A 17747-nucleotide genomic window follows, 5' to 3' on the forward strand; every position below is an offset into this window, starting at 1 on the left:
TAGATGCCCATAGCGTGTTCCCTGCTGTGCCACACATGGCACAGCCACCCCGGCCCTCCTGGGGCAGCACCCCCTCCTCCCCCAGCCTCCTCGCACCCCTCCAGCCCCTGCTGCCGTGGCGGGAGCCCCCCAGCCCTGGCTGCCTGCGGGAGGGTGGCTCCAGCTCCTCGCAGCACCGGGTGCCAGCAAGGGGACTGGCACAGGGAGGGCTGAGCCCCTGCTTGTCGTTTGCCTGCGTTGTGCAACACTCTGTGATGAATAAACCCGTGCCCCTGGCTCGGTGTAGGCTGTGTTGTGGTGCGGGTGGGACCAAGGGGTGCAGAGGAAAGCTGCTCAGTGCCAGCAGCTGCGCTGTGCTGGTGGGTGCTGGCTGCCTGGGGCTCGCTCCCAACACACAGCATGAGAGAATGTTCCTTCCGCACCCCAGAGACATGGGATCATAGAATGGCAGGGTTGGAAGGGACCTTTAGAGCTCACTCAGTCCAAAGCCCCTGCAGAAGCAGGTCAGCCTCGACCAGGTCACACAGGAATGTGTCCAGGTGGGTCTTGAAGAGCTCCAGGGAAGGAGCCTGCACAACCCCTCTGGGCATTAAGCGATTCTCTTATTTTGAACACTGTGGCCTCGCCGGAACTGTTCTGGAGCCGTTTTTCTGCTCAGCCTCGCATTTCCAGCCAAAGCCGAACCGTCTGCGGCCGTCGGGCCGCTTCCTGGGGGCTCGCCGGTGTCTGCACGACACCCAAGTGGGCACCGGCGCTTGTGAACATTCGTAACCCCCTGCTCGCAAACCCCCAGCGCCCAACCCGCGCGTGGGGCCGGGATTCGGGCTCTCAGGCTCGGCGCGGGAGCGGAGCCCCCACGGGCCGCGCTGCCGCGGGGAGCGGAGCTGGAGCCGCCGCGGCCGCCGTCGCTCCCCCCCCGTGCTGGGGGCGGCGCGGAGCCGCCGGAGCCGCCCGCCCCGGGAGTGACGCGGCCGTGACGCGGGCGGCAGTGACGCGGGGCGGCGGCGGCGGCGGCGTCTCCTTCTCCTCAGTCACGGCTCCGGCTCGGCCTCCCCGCGCCGCCATGTCCGCGCCCGGCAGCGGCGGCGAGTTCGGGAACCCGCTCCGGAAGTTCAAGCTCGTGTTTCTGGGCGAGCAGAGCGGTGAGCGGCGGCGGCGGCGGGCCGGGGGCCGTCGCGGGCCTTTGCCGGAGGGGAGGAGGGGCGGGCGGCGGGACGGCGGCCGTTACGGGCCTTGCCCTGCCCGGGGCGGGGAGTGACGGCCGTGCGGGGCCGGGGCGGCGGGCGGCGGCCGGGCGCGTCCTCCCGGGCCCGAGAGGGAGGGAGAGAGGGGCGGCCCCGCCGCGGCCCGGCCTGAGGCCCCGGGAGGCGACGGCCTGGCGAGTGGCGTGGCTCCCGTGGCCACTGCCCGCCTGCGGGCCTCGCTGGCGCCGGGGAGCGGAGCCGTGGCTGTCGGGGAGCAGAGGAGCCGTGGCTGTTGGGGAGCGATGCCATGGTTCTCGGGGGACCATCCCACGTGTTGTGCCTCCAGCCCCAGCCTCACCATGGGAGAAGATAAAGGCAAAGTGGGGCTGGTTGTGTAGCGTGGCTCCTGCCCCACGTACAGTTTGGTTTTGGTTTGCTTTACCTGAAGTTGCCTCCCTTCTGTGCTCCATCCCTAGTAGCATATCCAAGGTGTGTATCTTGCTCTTGGGATGGTGGCATTCTGTGCTGTACTGCTCTGTTCCTGCTTGTCTCCTCTCCTTACCCCACAGCTGTGGGTCTTGGAGGAATTCCCAGAGGTTGTCCCATTCCCCTGCCTTACCACTGGGATCGGAGTTGCTGCTGATTGACGTTTTCCTAACCTGCTTTTACCCCTCTGCAGTGGTCACAGCTTCACAGCCTTTGTGGCCATTCATTCCTTTTCCCTCTTCCATTCACGTCCCTCGATTTTTTTTCTTGGTAGCCTCCAATTTCCTGAGAGAGACTCAGAGATCTTTAGTTCCTATTTCTCATCTGCTCTACATATTGTCTCTTGATTATATTTGGAGACATAAATTCCAGTTTTTTAAGCAAGCCACCAAAGTTTGCTCTGTATCTAAACATCTTGTTCTGAAGAAAGGATGTGAGTCTTGAGCATTGCTTTTCCATCCAGCCGGAGGCAGGCAGACAACGTCTTGGCATCACCGTGCCTTGGTTTGATGTTTGTGCTTCCAAGTCCCAGGCTTGGTGATTACATAAGTAACAAAGCAGATGTGTGGCTTGCTGAAAGGAGACAGCTACTTCTTTGTCATATGCATTTTTCTCTTCTTTCCTAGTTGGGAAGACGTCCCTGATCACCAGGTTCATGTATGACAGTTTTGACAATACCTACCAGGTACGTGGTGGTCTCTGGTTTTAAATACATGGAATATTCCCCTCAGTTAACATACATACCTGTGGAAACTGTTAGGACCAAGCACTTTTCTCCAGGAGATGTCAGGTGGATATCATCTGCAAGGCTGTAACGTGCCTGGAATGGAGAGGTGACTCGATGGTTAAGCCCAGACATCTAGTGTGTGTCAGGTAATACAGCCTGCAGAAAAGCAGCAAGGTTGATACCCTGCCTGGGTGTGTGAGGAGCTTTGAGGGAGACAGGGAGCAGCAGTGGTTTGTGGGGTTGACTGCCAGAGAAGATGATGTTCAGGAAGCCAGAGGATGGATATGGAAGTCTCAGGAAACAGGATTAATAAGATATGAACTTGCCTATGATATAGCTGTTGGTCTCTGGCACCGTTAGAGGCTTTCCATCTCGGCAGGAATGGTTGAGTCCAGAGTGTATAGCTAGATCTGCACGGTGTGTTCTCCCTCTCAACATGTTTTATTATTGCTGCCATAGATAGAAAGCTGGGGAAGTCCTGGCAGGGAGAAGGTAGGATGGGGATGAAAAGCAGAAGATGTGCAAGAGGCCTGAAGATTTTGGGAAGAGTTGGCTGCATCACAAGCTCTTTGCAGTGAGGAATACCAAGTATCTTTAAAGACAGGATTAGGAGGTTACCTTTTAATTCAGGCCACAAAGAGTTACTGGGTCAGACTGGGGTAATTTTAAGTTGGAAAAGGAAGAGAAGATTGCTTTCTCGTGGACAAGTCCTTCACTGGAGCTGGATCCTCTTGGGCTTTCTGCATTTCTTTTCCTGACTTTTGTCAGGTGCTCTCATAGATTTACCTGCTTATTGTAGTTGTTCCAAACTGTGTCCTGGCTGCAGAAAATAGGGTTCCCAGGAACAGATACTCACTACAGAAACTGGCTGTTGTGCTCAGCTCTGGTGTTAAATGGTTCCCGTTCTGATAGAGACCTTCCAGAACGTGTTACACTGCCTGGGTTTGCTGAGCCTGGAGAGAATCTGCCTCAAATACTGAAGTCTCTTACGTCAGTAACCTGTTTCCTGGGGTTCTGGTGGGTGAGGACATCCATGCCTGGGAGCACAGCTAACTTAGTACAATGTCTTTGTCCCCAAACTGCTGTATGGCAATGGAAGTGTGAAAGGGAAGGAGACTTGGAGAAAGAAGTGCCTGGGAAGAAGCACTTCTGAGCAGCACCAGAAAGGAAGCACACCCTGAGATGAAAAGCCCCATACAAAGCATCACTTTGGAGCTCTCAGTCCACAGTTTATATGTTACTGGCTGTAGCTTTGGGTTATTTCTAACAAGCTAACAATTTGGATGTTTCTAAATAAGCCACCACAGCCTGGATTGTGGTAGAGCAGAAGGAGATGCTGGGTCAGAGATGATCTATGTTAAGGTGCATGACTGTCTGAGGCTGAAGTTGAGACTCAGAGTTCACATGCAGTTGAGAAATGAAGGTGGTGCAGGTGCCCAGGTTGCTCTGTCTCCATCGGCTACACCGAAGGCAAACGGCTTCAGCAGCTCAGTGACAAGTTTGTGAGCGTTTGTGCAGAAAGCTGGGCTTTGCAGGTGCTGGGAGGCAAGCTGCAGACAGCTCCTAATGCTTTGCTTCTTTTTAGGCCACCATTGGGATTGATTTCCTGTCAAAAACGATGTATCTGGAGGATCGCACGGTGAGTGAGGCGTGTGTGTGGCAGTGTGGCAGCGTGGCAGCGGCAGCTGTCTCGCCTCCCCTTCCTGCAGAGGGACAGCCTTTGTGGCAGCAAATCCCCGCCCCACTCTCCTGTTCCTGGTGCTTGTTAGTAGCTGATAACCTCTAGGATGAAGTTAAAATCTTCCACGCAAAATTGGGGCGAGCTGAGGTCCGTATCCCAGGGGATGGGCTGGCTGCTCTGCCGGCCTCAGGTGTGGTTTGCTCCCAGATTTTGCAGCTCAGCCTCTGGTATTGTCCGTGGAAATGAGGCTCTTCCAAGTCATTCACAGCTGCCCCTGGTAGCACAGTTCCTCCTTGCAGAAAGGCTCCTTTTGTAACACAGCTCTGATGGACCATTAATAAAGCCATTCTGGGTTTAGCTTACCTGAGATTCCTTTTTGCATAGAGACCCTTGGCATCCCTCTCCTGTCTTTCAGTATTTGTCTCTCCATTAGTTCATGTTTTGCTGTGACTTGCCCTTCGTAAGTTTCATACTTCTCACTCAGCCAGCAGTAAAACTGATGCAGGGAAGAAGGGGGCAAGTAGTGTGGTTGAAGTCCTTTGTGTTGCTTCGGGTCTGTTGCTTCTGAAGAAGTCTCAGTCCAGTGTGTGTGGTGAGTTTCCCTGAGTGCCATCTTACCCATGATTACCAGAGAAGACCTTGGTTTGGGAGAAGCTACTTGGATACCATTCTTCAATGGTTCTGGCAGTGGCAGAAGAAGAAAAAGATCTTGGGAATGCTGCTTGACACGGGTGAAGGCCAGTTGGGATGTCTGTCTGCTGCTCTCAGCAGCTGAGTGTTGATACCTTGTGGCTGTGCAGGTCACGATCTCATTCACTTGCTGGCCTGCTCTCCAGAAAACACTGATTTCATTCCAGAGCTGGGGATATCCTTGGCTCTCCTGGTCATGTCAGTGGTCCACAGAGCCCATAAAGCCCATCTAAAGAACAGAGAGGTGTGGAATGTAGGTAAGAGGAGGGAGAAGTACAATCACACAAGCTGGGAAAATGCAGACATTGGAATAGTGTCTCAGATGTGCTCTATTTAGCAATAGGCTTTGGCTGCTGGCCTCACTATGAGACCTGCTAGGCCTGTAACCATGGGGTGTGCTGTGGTGTGTTTGGTATGTCCTTACACCAAATACTACGTCCTGAAGTGACAGCTGTGCTAGATCACCCAGCTCTAAATATGGCCTGAGTAGCATATACTAGCCAGCAGAAGGGACAAATACACGTGGAGTCTGGTTCTTCAAAGCCATCTCCAGTGGCCTCCCACAGGGCAAATGTCAGCCCACCAGCTCCCACCTCATTCTTGAACAACCCATGGTATTGCCTTTTCTCTGCCTCAATACCTTCCCAGACTTGTTGGATTTCAGCATGAGATAAGCCAGCCTAGAGGGGCTTTGCTCTTCTGGCTTGTCTCCTGCTGCCATGGTTCACACATCAGGCTTTCTAGTGGGGGAATCAGTAGCAGGGTGGAGTGGTCCTTGTGACCAGGAGCCACCACAGCTAGTGGGCTGCAGTCAGCTTGTGTGGGGTGGTCCTTGACCACATCCAGGGAGCTGTGAGCTGCAGTCAGCTTGTGTGGGGTGGTCCTTGACCACATCCAGGGAGCTGTGGGCTGCAGCATGTGACCTGGCAGGATGCCCTGAGGTATGTGTGCTTATCTCCCTCGTTAGCAGGTGGCCTGAGAAGGTATTTTTTAGGGATAGCTTAGCTTTATGATTAAAAGGAAGAAGGTGTTTGGGTGTGTGAGTTCCTAACAGGCCTGTGGAGGGAGGGAGGGAGATTTCTTAGGTGAGGTCACCTCCAGGCTGCTCAGAAGTTTCCTGGGCTCTTTTCACGTTTCTGTTCCATTTGAACTTTCCTTTTGTTGCATTATTTTTGCCATGCATTTTTTTTCCTTTTATTTCACTGGAGTTTTGGTTTTGTTTTCCATTTTCCCTGCTCTTCCTCTCCCCTCCTCCCCTCCTTTCCCATTTCCCAGATCAGGCTGCAGCTGTGGGACACAGCCGGCCAGGAGAGGTTCCGCAGCCTCATTCCCAGCTACATCCGTGACTCTGCTGTGGCTGTCATTGTCTTTGACCTTACAAGTAGGTATTGAGCTGGAGCACCTGCAGGGATGTTGCTTGTGACATGTACCTTTTATGTGCTGGAAGTGTTGGTGGTGTCTGAAAGAGCTAAGGTAGGGCCTCAGCCCCAGGGCTCTAGGTGCTTCATGGGCTGAGGGGTAGTAGCTGAGTGTCTTGCCCCACAACCAGTGGTAACTCCATCCCATAATACAGCAACGGGGGAATGGGAAAGCTCTGGTCTGCCTAGAGCTCAAATGAAGAAGAGGAGACTGAGGGGTGACCTCATTCATGTTTACAAATACATGGTGGGTGTGAGGAGGCTGGAGCCAGGCTGTGCTCAGTGATGTATAATGACAGGACAAGGGGCAATGGGGACAAGCTGGAACAGAAGAGGTTCCAAAGCTACACAAGGACAAACTTGTTCCCTGTTGAGGTTAGGGAGCACTGGCAGGGGCTGCCCAGATGGGCTGTGGAGGCTCCTTCTCTGGAATCATCCCAAACCCAGCTGGATGAGTCCCTGTGTGCCCTACTCTGGGTGGCCCTGCTCTGGCAGGGGGGTTGCACTGGGTGAGCTTTCCAGGTCCCTTCCAGCCCTTGAGACTCTGTGACTCCGATTCTGTGATACACAGAGGATGGGCAGGTAGGTGAGCAGGGATTGTGACTTCTAGTGTGCCTGTGCTGGTTGGAATGAAAACTTCATACTTGTCCTGGTTTGGATTTGGTTTTTAAACCTCAGGATGATTAGTTGGGGTTTTTCCCTTTCTGGATACCATAGAAAGGTAATACCAGAACAACCTCAGATGCCAAAGCAAAGGAACACTGTCAGAACAGGTAAACCAGTACAACACCCATTGAAATAAAGGCTGTGTAGTGACTTGTGAGGGTTCAGGAGTGCCATTGCACTGAAGAAGGGAGCTGGCAATTCCTGTGAGTGACAAGAGCCTGTGAAAGAGAAGAGGTGCAACTACCATCATTTCTAAAGGGTAAACAAGCTTAGAGGGAAGTTCTGTGTAACTTGGCATAAGTGCTTTAGGAGAAGATATTAATACAATCATTTCTTCAGAACCCCCTTGTTATTTATTCCACTTGGGCTGGCTTTTTGGGTTAAGCTACAGGCTTTATACCAGTGAGTCAATACCATGTGGACAGAGACTAAGTAAAGAATGTAGTGCAAGTAGGAAACCTCTGGCTACAAACAGAGTCTGTCACAAACTCTAGATTATAGTGAGGGTTTATGGACCAGGGGTTTCTTTAATGGGTTAACTGAAGTGCTTAACAAGTAACAAGCTTTTGTTATGGTTTCTCATGCATATTGAGGGCAACTAACTTGTGAGCTCCTCCCAGAGAGGCTTTGCATGTCCTGGAGTTTCCATGTGCTCGTGTATTTTGGTGGGCATGATGATGGTGAGCACTGGTGTGATGAGGGAGACACAGTTTCCATTCCCACTGTGAAGAGCTGTATATTTGCACTGTCTTTGGTGGTGACAGTGTTTGGGAACCTCAGATAGTCTGCTGTAAATTAATGCAGGTCATGGTGGTGTAAAACAGGGACAGTCCCATAGGACATACTCAAGTGCCAGATGAGATACTCTTAACTAGTAGAGAAAAACTGCTAGGAGCTGAGAAGAAAAAGAGAAGTTGCTCAGTTATTACTGATGTGCTGCTGGGCAGCTTGAAGTGTGAGCAGCCTGTGGAGACATCCATGGTGGCAGGCTGTGCTGCAGCTCCAGCCCCTTCCTGAACAAGTTGCTGCGTTTCTACAAGAGGCTGTGTTAGTTCTGGGTTGAGGACCTGCCCAGGCTGGTGGGATCATCACACTCTCATCTTTGAGTGGCTTGTTTGTGTTTTTTTTCTCTTCCCTTCCAAAATGAATGCACACAAAGTCTGACTTGTAGAGATGAGAAGCCACAGAGATGGTGCAGCCAACTCTCTCAGGTCACCTTCAGGGTGCTTGCATGGTACCTGCACACCAGGTGAAGGCTAAAGGAGTGATACCCTTCACTCCAAGAAGACTACTGGGGCCAGTTCTTCCTCTGCTCTGTGGTACTTTCTCCAGTTGCCTTTTTGACTTGAGTCTGAAGTCAGAGTGTTTAAATCACCACCCTGGTGAACTGGCTGGGTGAGCAGGCTGGTGCAGCAGCCGTGCCCTGGGGACTACGTGGAAGCTTGTTGGGAAGTGCAGAAGCAGGAGCCAGAAGCTGTCATTAGCAATCTGATCTTCCAGCACGGTGTAATGTTGTCCAGGTGCTTGGAGTTTGTCATGCAGAGTTTCCTGGGGTAATGAAGAGACTTTTGCTATTGTAAATCAAAGCTGCCTTCAGAGTGAAGCAGGAGCTAATTGCTTTAACTGTAAGCCCTAATCTTCCTTAAGCCCCAGGGCATCAGATCTACATACTCTGCTGTAGATAGGAGGTTGTTTTGAATCTGCTTGTAGCAAGACACTTTGCAGACATGTGCTCTGTGCAGCTCCTATTTCTCTTCCAAACAAGCCAATTATTGGTCTTTCTGAAACTGCCTTGTCCCCTGTAGCCAGCCTCCTGCGAGCTGCCTCATTAACTGCTGCTCTGTGCACAAACAGCTGCTCTCCCTCAGCCCCCAACAAGTGGCTTTGTGAGCACATCCAGCCCATTCCTGTCCTTCAGCTGGGAACCAATGCCTGTTGTGAATGCCAACAGCAGTCTTGTTTGCTGGCAGCACAGGCCTGCTGGTCCACCAAGCAGTGTGGGGCAATGGCTGGGAAGGAAATGGTATTGCTCACAGTTGGGAGAAGCTTTTACCATTCAGTGTGGTACTTGGGTGTGTTTTGGCCATTACTATTTCAAACAGGCAGGTCTCAGAGCTCTCCCATGTAACAGGTCAGTTTGTGTTTGGGCACAGTTCTGCAGATTAAACTGTAATTCTCATAGCATTTGTGCTTGTTTCTGACTCTTGTCCTTGTTTGAAAGGGAGAACCTGTTGCCCTTTGTGTCACAGGAAGCCTACAGTGTGTAACATTTGCTTCTGCTGGAATTAAAGTTGCTGATTGCATTAATCTTGCATGAAGATGCCCATTGCTGTCTTCTGGATGCTTGATGCTGGAGAATGGAGGCCACGTGGTGTCTGAGCAGAGGGAGTTGCGTGTCTGTCGCGTGGGAATCGCCCAAAAGGCTTTGATCAGAGATGCTGTGGGCTGGGAGTCCCATGGAGACCCCCTGCACAGCCCTGGGTAGATGGGGAACACCAGCTCTGTGCTGCTTGTTAGCTTCTGCTCTCAGCAGTGGGTGGTGGCCATTACCTTGATCTCTGGGAACAGCAGGATCTCTAGGCAAGCAAAGGAGGTCGTGAAGCACGTTATCCCCAGGCAGAGGCAGCAAAGGCAGCTTCGGTGGTGGCTGGGCATTCGGGGCGAGATTGCAAGGGCAGCAGCCTCAGGCTCTCAGGCTGAGCTGCATACAGTGACTTCCAGAAGTGGCCTTTTCTCTAAAGGACAGTTTCCTGCTCTCTTGTCTCTCTGGCTGTGTCCCCCTGTGCTCTCCCTGGCTGGTACCAGCAGGTTCGGCTGCAGCTCTGGGACACGGCAGGCCAGGAGCGCTTCCGCAGCCTCATCCCCAGCTACATCCGCGACTCCACCATCGCTGTGGTCGTCTATGACATTACAAGTGAGTGCTGCTTTGCTGTCTCCTGGTTTCAGTTACTGCATGGAAGCAGAACTAACACATCACAACCACAAGTTGTGCAAAAGAGATGATTCACGTTAGAAACGGGGTTCCCCACAGTTTGTCTGTCTGAGTGGAAGGCGATTGATGAGTCGCTCGTGTGCGGTGTGGGGAGGTTTGGAGAAGCACACGAGTACAGGCGTGGCGTTCCTCTCCTCTGGAAAGTTTTCTCCTCAGCACTCTCATTTGATTCTTCCCCACAGACTTGAATTCTTTCCAGCAAACCTCCAAGTGGATCGATGACGTCCGAACAGAGAGAGGCAGCGACGTCATCATCATGCTGGTGGGGAACAAAACTGACCTGGCAGACAAGAGGTAAAGGAGAGGAGCTGGTGGCCTTGCTGCCCTCCCCAGTAACACCAAGGAACTGGCTGGTTTTAAGCAAGGCATAAATAGCTTGTCAGGAAATTCAGATTCCTGCTTTCAGCACGTGCAGAGTTATTCCCTTTGGCTACCGTGGTTAAAACAAACCCACCTCAAAGGAATTCCTTTTACCTAAGCTCTCTGTACCATGTTTCTCAACAGTGTATTTGGTCTGACTTTTCTTTTTCTGCTGAGCTCATGCCAGGAGGATGTTTTGCAAAAGCAAGGAGATGTGCCCTTTTTCAGTAGGCCTGTTTACATGACTCTTTCTACATGTGCACCTGGAAGTTCGTAGTCGAGTTTCTCCTTATTGCAAGATGCAGCCTGAGCTCTTCCAGTGTCAGTCTGAGAGGTTTCCCTTGGCAGAGGTTTTATGCCGTGCATCAGACGTACTGTGGCATTACAGATGTGTGAGAGGAAGCTACAGTAGCAAAAGTAGACTCCCTCAAGGGACAGACAAACTTAATCAGGCTCCTAAAACCAGGCAGACATCATTTTGGGACATGTCATGAAACATTTGGTTTGAAACACTCTTAATCATGTAACACTGCTTCAAGCAACACCACCAGTGTCACAGCTGCCTAGGAAACCACAGGCTTGTGCTTTTGCATCTCCATTTCACATCCTTCTCCTCACTGCTGATTTACAAAGGTTTTCTTTCAGGTTTTCAGACATTGTCATTCTTTAGGGAGATGTCAGAAACAGTGTCGTGTTTCCTTTAGTGTCAGCAGTGGTTGGCAAGGGGAAGGTGGAATAAACCATGCAGTGCCTTCCAGTCCTAATGCTCCAAGCTGAAGCCTCTCCACAGACACCAGGCACTCTAAAATGTGTGCTGCCTGTGTCCTGGGATGTAGGAAGCATTGAAAGGGTGGGGGGGTTTATCTGATGCAAAAGAAAGCATCTCAAAAGGGCCCAACTGGGAAATGCCTGCATCTCACAGCCAAATGAGGCCTCACACAATCACCCCCCCTCCTTTGGCTGTTCATGGGACACTTCTGGTCACAAGAACCCAGCTGGAAAAGCTGCTGCAACGGGAATGTTTTCTCTCAAGAGTCTGGCACTATTCTCTGAGCTGCCTATTTGTTTACTCTGTTTCTTAGGTGACGGGTCTAGGAGGGATCTGGCTGGTGCATTGTCAGATGCTCTCCCACGTTACACACTGAATCTTGCTCCAGAATGTCTTACAGGGTGTTTTTTCCCTTGTGGTGTTGGTGTTGTCCACCAAATGCTCATAAGAGGCAATGCCCAGGCTCCTGCCTGCCCAGAAGGTGCTTTTTGCCCTTTGTCCCTGCACAAGTCCTGCTGTTAGTTTTCAGTTTGCTGTGCATGGCAGGAAAAGCACAGGCAATTCTAATAGTGGGGAGTGGTTTGAGTCAGTGGGGAGAAGGATAAAGGTGGGCTCCAGCTGGCCACTGCGTGGGCTCTGTACTGGTGGGTCTTGCAGAAGCACGTTGTGTCTCCTCCACACAGACCACCACAGTCCTCACCACTCTGGCTTTTCCCACTGGCAGTGGGAGGCCATTCCAAGTGTCTCGTGCCTTGAACTTCAGAAGTGTTGGCAAAACTTGGTGCTCAGAGCTTCAGCAATATGAAAGTGTGTCTAGCTGATTTGGATTAAGAATTCTAAGTGGCCAGACCTCAGATCAGACTGGTCTCTGACATTGGCTTACAAAAGCAAGGGAGCACAATCCACTGGGTTCTACTGCAGGCAGCTCTGGGTGTTCACCACTTTGTATCTCTTACGCCTGCCTGGGAGCTGGAAGTAACTGCAGCTCCCTCACTGCATAACCTGGCACTTAGATGAAAGGCTTTCTGATTTCTATCAGAATCCAATTTCACGTGGAACAGGAAAACCTGATGGGCTCATGTCAGCCTTGGGCTATTCCCTGGTGGTAGATGAGGGAAGCAGTGGGGATGTGCAGGGCATCTGGCCCAGCACTGCCACAGGAGCTAAATCCCGCAGGTTGTTTGAGACATAGCTACAGCTCAAGGAACACTAGAAATTCTTGTTTTAGAAGTGTAATGGAAGTGGCAGCAGTTCTGGTCTGGGCTGGATGGGCAGGTGTCAGTGACAGAAACTGCCTTGCTGCCTTTTAACCAGGGGTGGGCTTGTGCTGGGCTGCAGTACTGCACCCTGTGAGCTTGGACAAAGCCTTGGGATCAGCCTGAGCTCAGTCACATCTTTCCAGATAGAATGCAGTGTCTTGGAAGCTATTCATCTCATGGTAAAAACCAAGGGATGATGTAAGTTAAGTTCTGAGGCCAAAAAGCTGAGCTAAAAATACCTCTGTGCTTCTTCAGTGCAGCCTGGGAAGTTTTTCTTTCCTCCTAACATTGCTCAGTCAGTGATTCTGGTGGGGTTTCTTTTTCCTGCAGTTCTCTTAGTATCATTTTTGGACTGGTTTTCAGTTTGGTTTGGCTGTGACTGGTTATGCAGACAGGTTTCTGTAGGGAAGGGTGAGAGAGAAGCCCAAGAACTGAACATGATGTGTATTGAAACCAGTGCTAAAGCAGGACACGATGTGAAACAGGCATGTCCAGGGTATTGATGAGAGCTGCAGGTACTTGCTCACAGGCAGCAGCCTGGAACTTGCTGTTCTGATGCACTTGCTGCTGGAGCCTTGCTGAAATCTTTCTGTAGCCTCACAGAGTTCCCTTCTGTTGACTTTTGGGAAACTGCTTTTTGTAGCTGGTGCAGGCTGCAGGGCTTCTTCCTTCCCCTGAGAGTGCTGTGAATGAGGCTCAGCCTACTGTGAAACCTTCACCCTGTGCTGATCATCCCTCACTGGTGGCCCCAAGCCCAGCTAGTCCCTTGGTGACTTCCCTGAAGTGCTTTCATTTGTAGCTGGAGGCCCTAGGGGGGGTCTGTGCTGGTGGGAGGGGTGGTGGAGCAGCCCTCTACTGCAGGCTATCTCGGACACAGACATGTCTAACTCTTCCTTGTCCTTTCTGCTTTTGTTTGCGTCTCTGTCCAGGCAAATCACTACAGAAGAAGGTGAACAGAGAGCCAAAGAGCTGAATGTGATGTTTATTGAGACCAGTGCAAAGACTGGATACAATGTGAAACAGGTAGGTCCATGTTCTCTTCCAAAGGCAGGACATGTGTGCTTCACTGCTCTGTATGTGTGTGCTGGGGGCTCACGTTCCATCGGGTATTTGCTTGTACTGGTCAGTGTCAGGGCCTGAAGTGCCCCTTGCCCAGTAATCACTGCAGCTGCTGCATCTGCTGGAAGCTCTTTCCTGTCAAGTCAATTATTTCCTCCTAAAGCTAAACCAAACTTGCCTTGAAGGAAAGGAGACTCTGAACCCAGGCTGTGCTGAGGGGTGGGAATGGCACTGCTTTGTGCACACAGTTACATGTGATTCTTGTTTGTCCGTTCCCTTTGCTTTTGTTAAGGCAGTTTCCTGAAGCCAGTGCTGACATCAGCTGGGATAACTGCAGTGGCAAGGTCAAGGGAGGTTCTTCTCCCCCTCTGCTCTGCCCTGCTGAGGCCTCATCTGGAGTCCTGTGTCCAGTTCTGGGCTCCACAGCTCAAGAGGGACAGGGAACTGCTGGAGAGGCCAGGGCAGGGACACCAAGATGCTGAGGGGATGGGACATGTGTGAGGAGGAAAGGCTGAGAGACCTGGGGCTGTTCAGCCTGGAGAAGACAAGGCTGAGAGGGGAACTCACCAATGCTGATCAGCCCCTAAAGGCTGGGTGTCGGGAGGATGGGGTGACACTTTGTTCTGTAGTGGCCAGTGACAAGACAAGGGGTGATGGACATAAACTGGGACACAGAAAATTCCACTTAAACACAGGGAAAAATTTCTTTACCCAAGGGATGAGGGAGCCTGGCCCAGGCTGCCCAGGGAGGAGGGTATGGAGGCTCCTTCTTGGGAGGTTTCCAACCCCACCTGGACATGTTCCTGTGCCTCCTGAGCCAGGGGAACCTGCTTTAGCAGGGGCTGGGGCTGCAGCAGCTCTGCAGGGCCCTGCCCACTCTGATTGTTGTGGGATTCTGGGGTTGTGCTGCTGTACTAGAGAAGAAGTTCCTGCTTGTGTCTGCAAGCCACAGAGGAAAATGTGAGAATGGTTGAGGTTGGGAGGGATCTCTGGAGAGGATCAGCCCAGGTCTTGTGCTCAGAGCAGGCTGCCCAGAGCTGGCTGCAGTTGAGGTCTGAATGCCTCCAGGCAGCCTGTCACAGTGTTTGGCTGTCTGTACAGGAAGAAAACAAAAATGAGCTTCTTTCTTACAATTAAACAGAATTCCTTGTGTCTCAGCTGGTGCCTGTTGCTTTAGATTTGTGATCCCCACTGTGCTCAGGAGTCGGCCTGAAGCCGACTGGGGGAGTAAAACCACCTGAAGGGCCAGGGGGCTGCAGGGAGCATCAGCACTGTCGCTGTCAGCTGGGAAACTACTTCCCAGTTAGCTGCACCCCAGCTGGTTGGGAGAACCTCACAGTGGGGTAACACTTTGTGCCAGTGGGACTTTGGGATTGCCTCTTTTAGTCTGTGGTTCTGCCTGGGGGTGTGTGCAGCAAGAACTGCATTGGGTAACTCAGCAAAACCTGGTCACTTCTTTGGCATAGTTCTGGTGGCAGGTGTTGATGATTGCTTTGCTTGCTGAAGTACCCACAGACCAAGTGTGTCCAGTCCAGCCTCAGCTGTGCTGCAGAGCAGTGGCTGTAAGGTGCATGTTTTCCTGCCAAGCCTTCAGCTTTCCTGTTGCTGCTTTCCAGCTTTTCCGCCGTGTGGCTGCTGCCTTACCTGGGATGGACAGCACACCAGAGAAGAGCAAAGAAGACAGTATCCTTGCTTTCTCAGCAGTAATTTTTCCTGTTCTGGGGGAATGTGGCAGTTATCCCCTGTTAAGCTGGGCTTACTGACTGTGGCACATTGTGGGGCTGGGCCTTCCTGGGGCTTACAGATGTGGCTGAGTCAGGCAGCACAGTGGGGTGCAGGTTATGACCCTGCTCGTGGCCTGTCTGTACAAGTACATCACTGCTTGGAACAGCAAGCACAAGTCTTGCTTCCTCCACTGAAGCCAAGGATAAAACTTCATAGAATCACAGACTGGTGGGGGTTGGAAGGGACCTTTAGAGATCATCCAGTGCAACCCCCTGCCAGAGCAGCTCCCACCCAGATCAGGTCACAGAACTTGCATAGTTCTGTTTCCCCTGCTTGCACAGTGCAGGGCTATGTGCAGGGCTGTGTGCAGCCCTGTCCCATCCTGCCCCGTCCTCCAGATGCTCCTGACACACTGGTTTTGCAGCTCCTCCTCTTGAGGCAGGACATGCTCTGCTCAAACCCTGGCCCTTGCCAAGAAAGGACAGATAACCCCTCTGCAGGGTTGTCCCTTCCTCTGTTCTTTCCTCCTTGTTTACTCCCAGCTGGGTGATTTCCTTAACTGCTCTCCCGCAGTGATTGACATCAAACTAGAGAAACCTCCCGAGCAGCCAGTCACGGAGAGCGGGTGCTCCTGCTAACACGCCCCCTCTGCAGCAGCAGCACCTTCCCCAGGGGCCAGGCTCACTGAAGAACATCTCTGCTCATTGCCTGAGGCAACCCTCCTTCAGGGGCTGAACAACCAACCTACTAAGCGAGCCAACTCCCCTTTACTGGTGGGGAGCAGCCCCGGCCGCCCCTCTCACTGCATGGTACGAGCCCCGAGTGCAGAATGAGTGTCCTGTCTCTCTCTTTTCATTGTTTCTTTTTTTATGTTGTTGCACTTTGGCACTGTGGTGCCCTTTACACTCTCTTTCTTCCTCTCCTCCTCCTCCTCTTCTTCACTTTGAGCCTGTCTGCTCAGATGTATCTTGTGAATGTGATAGAAAAGCCACCAAGTTAGGGAAGACAAAAATACAGCTCTTGGGTGGGCTGTCCACCCTCCTTACTGCCTTGCATCTTGACTAGTCCCCTGCCCACTCCAGCCCTGTCTTTGTCCTGCATCCCCACTTCCTCTGTTGAAAGGCTGCTCCTTTGAAACCAGTCCATTGGACTTGGCCTTGCCTTTTTGGACAATACAGGTTATCTGTTTCTAGGCTTTTGCTCCCTGCAGGGCACAGACAATATTAGCTCCTCACTTTCTCCTTTCTGTGGATGATCCTGGCTAACTCTTGCTGATGGCTTCTGAGTTTTGCCCCTGGTGTGCTGCACAGCACTGGAAAGCTCTGACCTCTGACAGCTCTGGCCTTGTTGCTCCCGTTTGTGCAGCAGCTCCTCGCTTGGAATGTCTCCCATCCAGAGGACCTTGGGCTTGGTGAGTGTTGGCTGTCAGCTGTGGGGAAGGCAGAGGGGATGGAGGCTTTGCAGATCCTTTGGAGATCCTCAGGGTGCTTTTTATGAGACCTGGGTCCTGCCTGTCAACAGCAAAAGCAAACAGCTGCCTGAAATCCATCACTGCAGGGGCAGGACCTGCCCTGGGACTGATGGATGCTGTTCAGGCTCCTTTCCTACTCTGCTCTGCTGCCCGTGGTCACAGAGGCTGGGAGCTGCTGCTAATGGAGCAGGAGAGCTGCAGCAGGAAGGTCAAGGATAGCTGCTCTGCTCTCACACCCATCACTGCCTGATGAGTCACAGATAGCTGCTTCTGCCTGGGGAGTGAACCCTATGGGGATGACACTAGTGGCCATTGCACTTCTGGAATAGTGTCAAGCTGTACCATTGCCACAGCTGAGCTGAGCAGGGGCAGGGAGGGAGGGATGGATGGATGGGTTGTTGGACCTGGGTAGAGGAAAGGAGGATTGTGTGCAGCAGAAGTGAATTCTGGTGTCACTTCTTGACCTTGGAGGCTGGGAAATGTATCCTCTTCCCCTTGTCCCTGGTTTCTAATGACATTAGCAGAGCTTTTCAGATACATTGACTGGGGGGTTTCCATCCATCTGCCCTAAGCAGAAGTCTGCAGGGTTGTTGACAGCGAGGAGAATCAAACAGTCAGATGCTGTGAGCCATTTGCTGCTCCTTTCATCACCCAGCCTGTGTCAGAGCCCCTGCCTGCAGGGTGAGCACAACAGCTTTGGTAGCTGGTGACCCTCCCCAGCAGTGGCGCCGTTGAGGGAGGGGAAGGGGCAGCCTCAGACCAGGGCCTGTCCCTGCCCAAGTTGGGCAACAAGTCCCCTCACCGCTGGGGAGCGACCTCCTGTTCCCCCCAGCCCTGTCCCTTCCCCTCCAGGTGAGCTGGCCTGCAGGAGGAAGCTGGGATGTGATTCCCCCTTTCACTCTGGAGTGTCCTCCCCCTCAGCCCCCTGTACATAGCCCTGTGGTGTGGGAATTGCTGGTGTCTGTCGGTGTGTCCGTGTCTGCTGTAGAACAGGTTATGCTGTCCCTGCTGGTGGGCAGCTGTGTGCTGCTCTGCTCTCCTGCTGCTCCACTCACAGACCTGGGGGGAGGGAGGGAGGGAGGGGGGAGACCCTACCTAATGGGGAGGGGGGGAACTAGTGAAAAAGATAGTTCACTTCCCACTGTCTTCTCTATGGATGTGTATAATATTGAGTGTGTGTCTGGCCCTGCTGTCTCCTAGCTGTTAGCCAAGTGTGACTATTACTCTGAGTATGGACTGTCTGCCCACAGCCCTGTATCA

The 17747-nt window shown here is 52.4% G+C and overlaps 1 protein-coding gene across 8 annotated transcripts; it reads left to right on the plus strand.

The window, feature by feature from the left end:
* The first annotated feature begins 992 nt into the window (after positions 1-992).
* On the plus strand, positions 993-17554 carry RAB41 (RAB41, member RAS oncogene family). Of its 8 annotated transcripts, none has more exons than XM_062006287.1 (9): positions 993-1142; positions 2297-2355; positions 3983-4036; positions 6044-6153; positions 9642-9766; positions 10027-10138; positions 13162-13255; positions 14908-14974; positions 15590-17554. In XM_062006287.1, the coding sequence occupies exons 1-9, from the start codon at positions 1064-1066 to the stop codon at positions 15652-15654; spliced, it is 765 nt and encodes a 254-aa protein (XP_061862271.1). In that variant the 5' UTR covers positions 993-1063; the 3' UTR covers positions 15655-17554. The 8 variants fall into 8 exon arrangements, with proteins under 8 accessions (XP_061862271.1, XP_061862264.1, XP_061862263.1 ...); XM_062006281.1 differs by having other exon boundaries at positions 1053-1142; positions 6044-6149; positions 9658-9766; XM_062006284.1 differs by having other exon boundaries at positions 1053-1142; positions 6044-6149; positions 9661-9766.
* Positions 17555-17747: the final 193 nt, after the last annotated feature.

The sequence above is a fragment of the Colius striatus genome, chromosome 13, assembly GCF_028858725.1.
Source record: "Colius striatus isolate bColStr4 chromosome 13, bColStr4.1.hap1, whole genome shotgun sequence".
NCBI lineage: Eukaryota > Metazoa > Chordata > Aves > Coliiformes > Coliidae > Colius > Colius striatus.

Coding starts and splice junctions, on each gene's coding strand:
- RAB41 (XM_062006287.1), top strand. CDS start 1,064: ATGTCCGCGCCCGGCAGCGGCGGCGAGTTCGGGAACCCGCTCCGGAAG. Junction 2,356..3,982: donor GTTTTGACAATACCTACCAG/GTACGTGGTGGT, acceptor GCTTCTTTTTAG/GCCACCATTGGGATTGATTT. Junction 10,139..13,161: donor ACTGACCTGGCAGACAAGAG/GTAAAGGAGAGG, acceptor GTCTCTGTCCAG/GCAAATCACTACAGAAGAAG.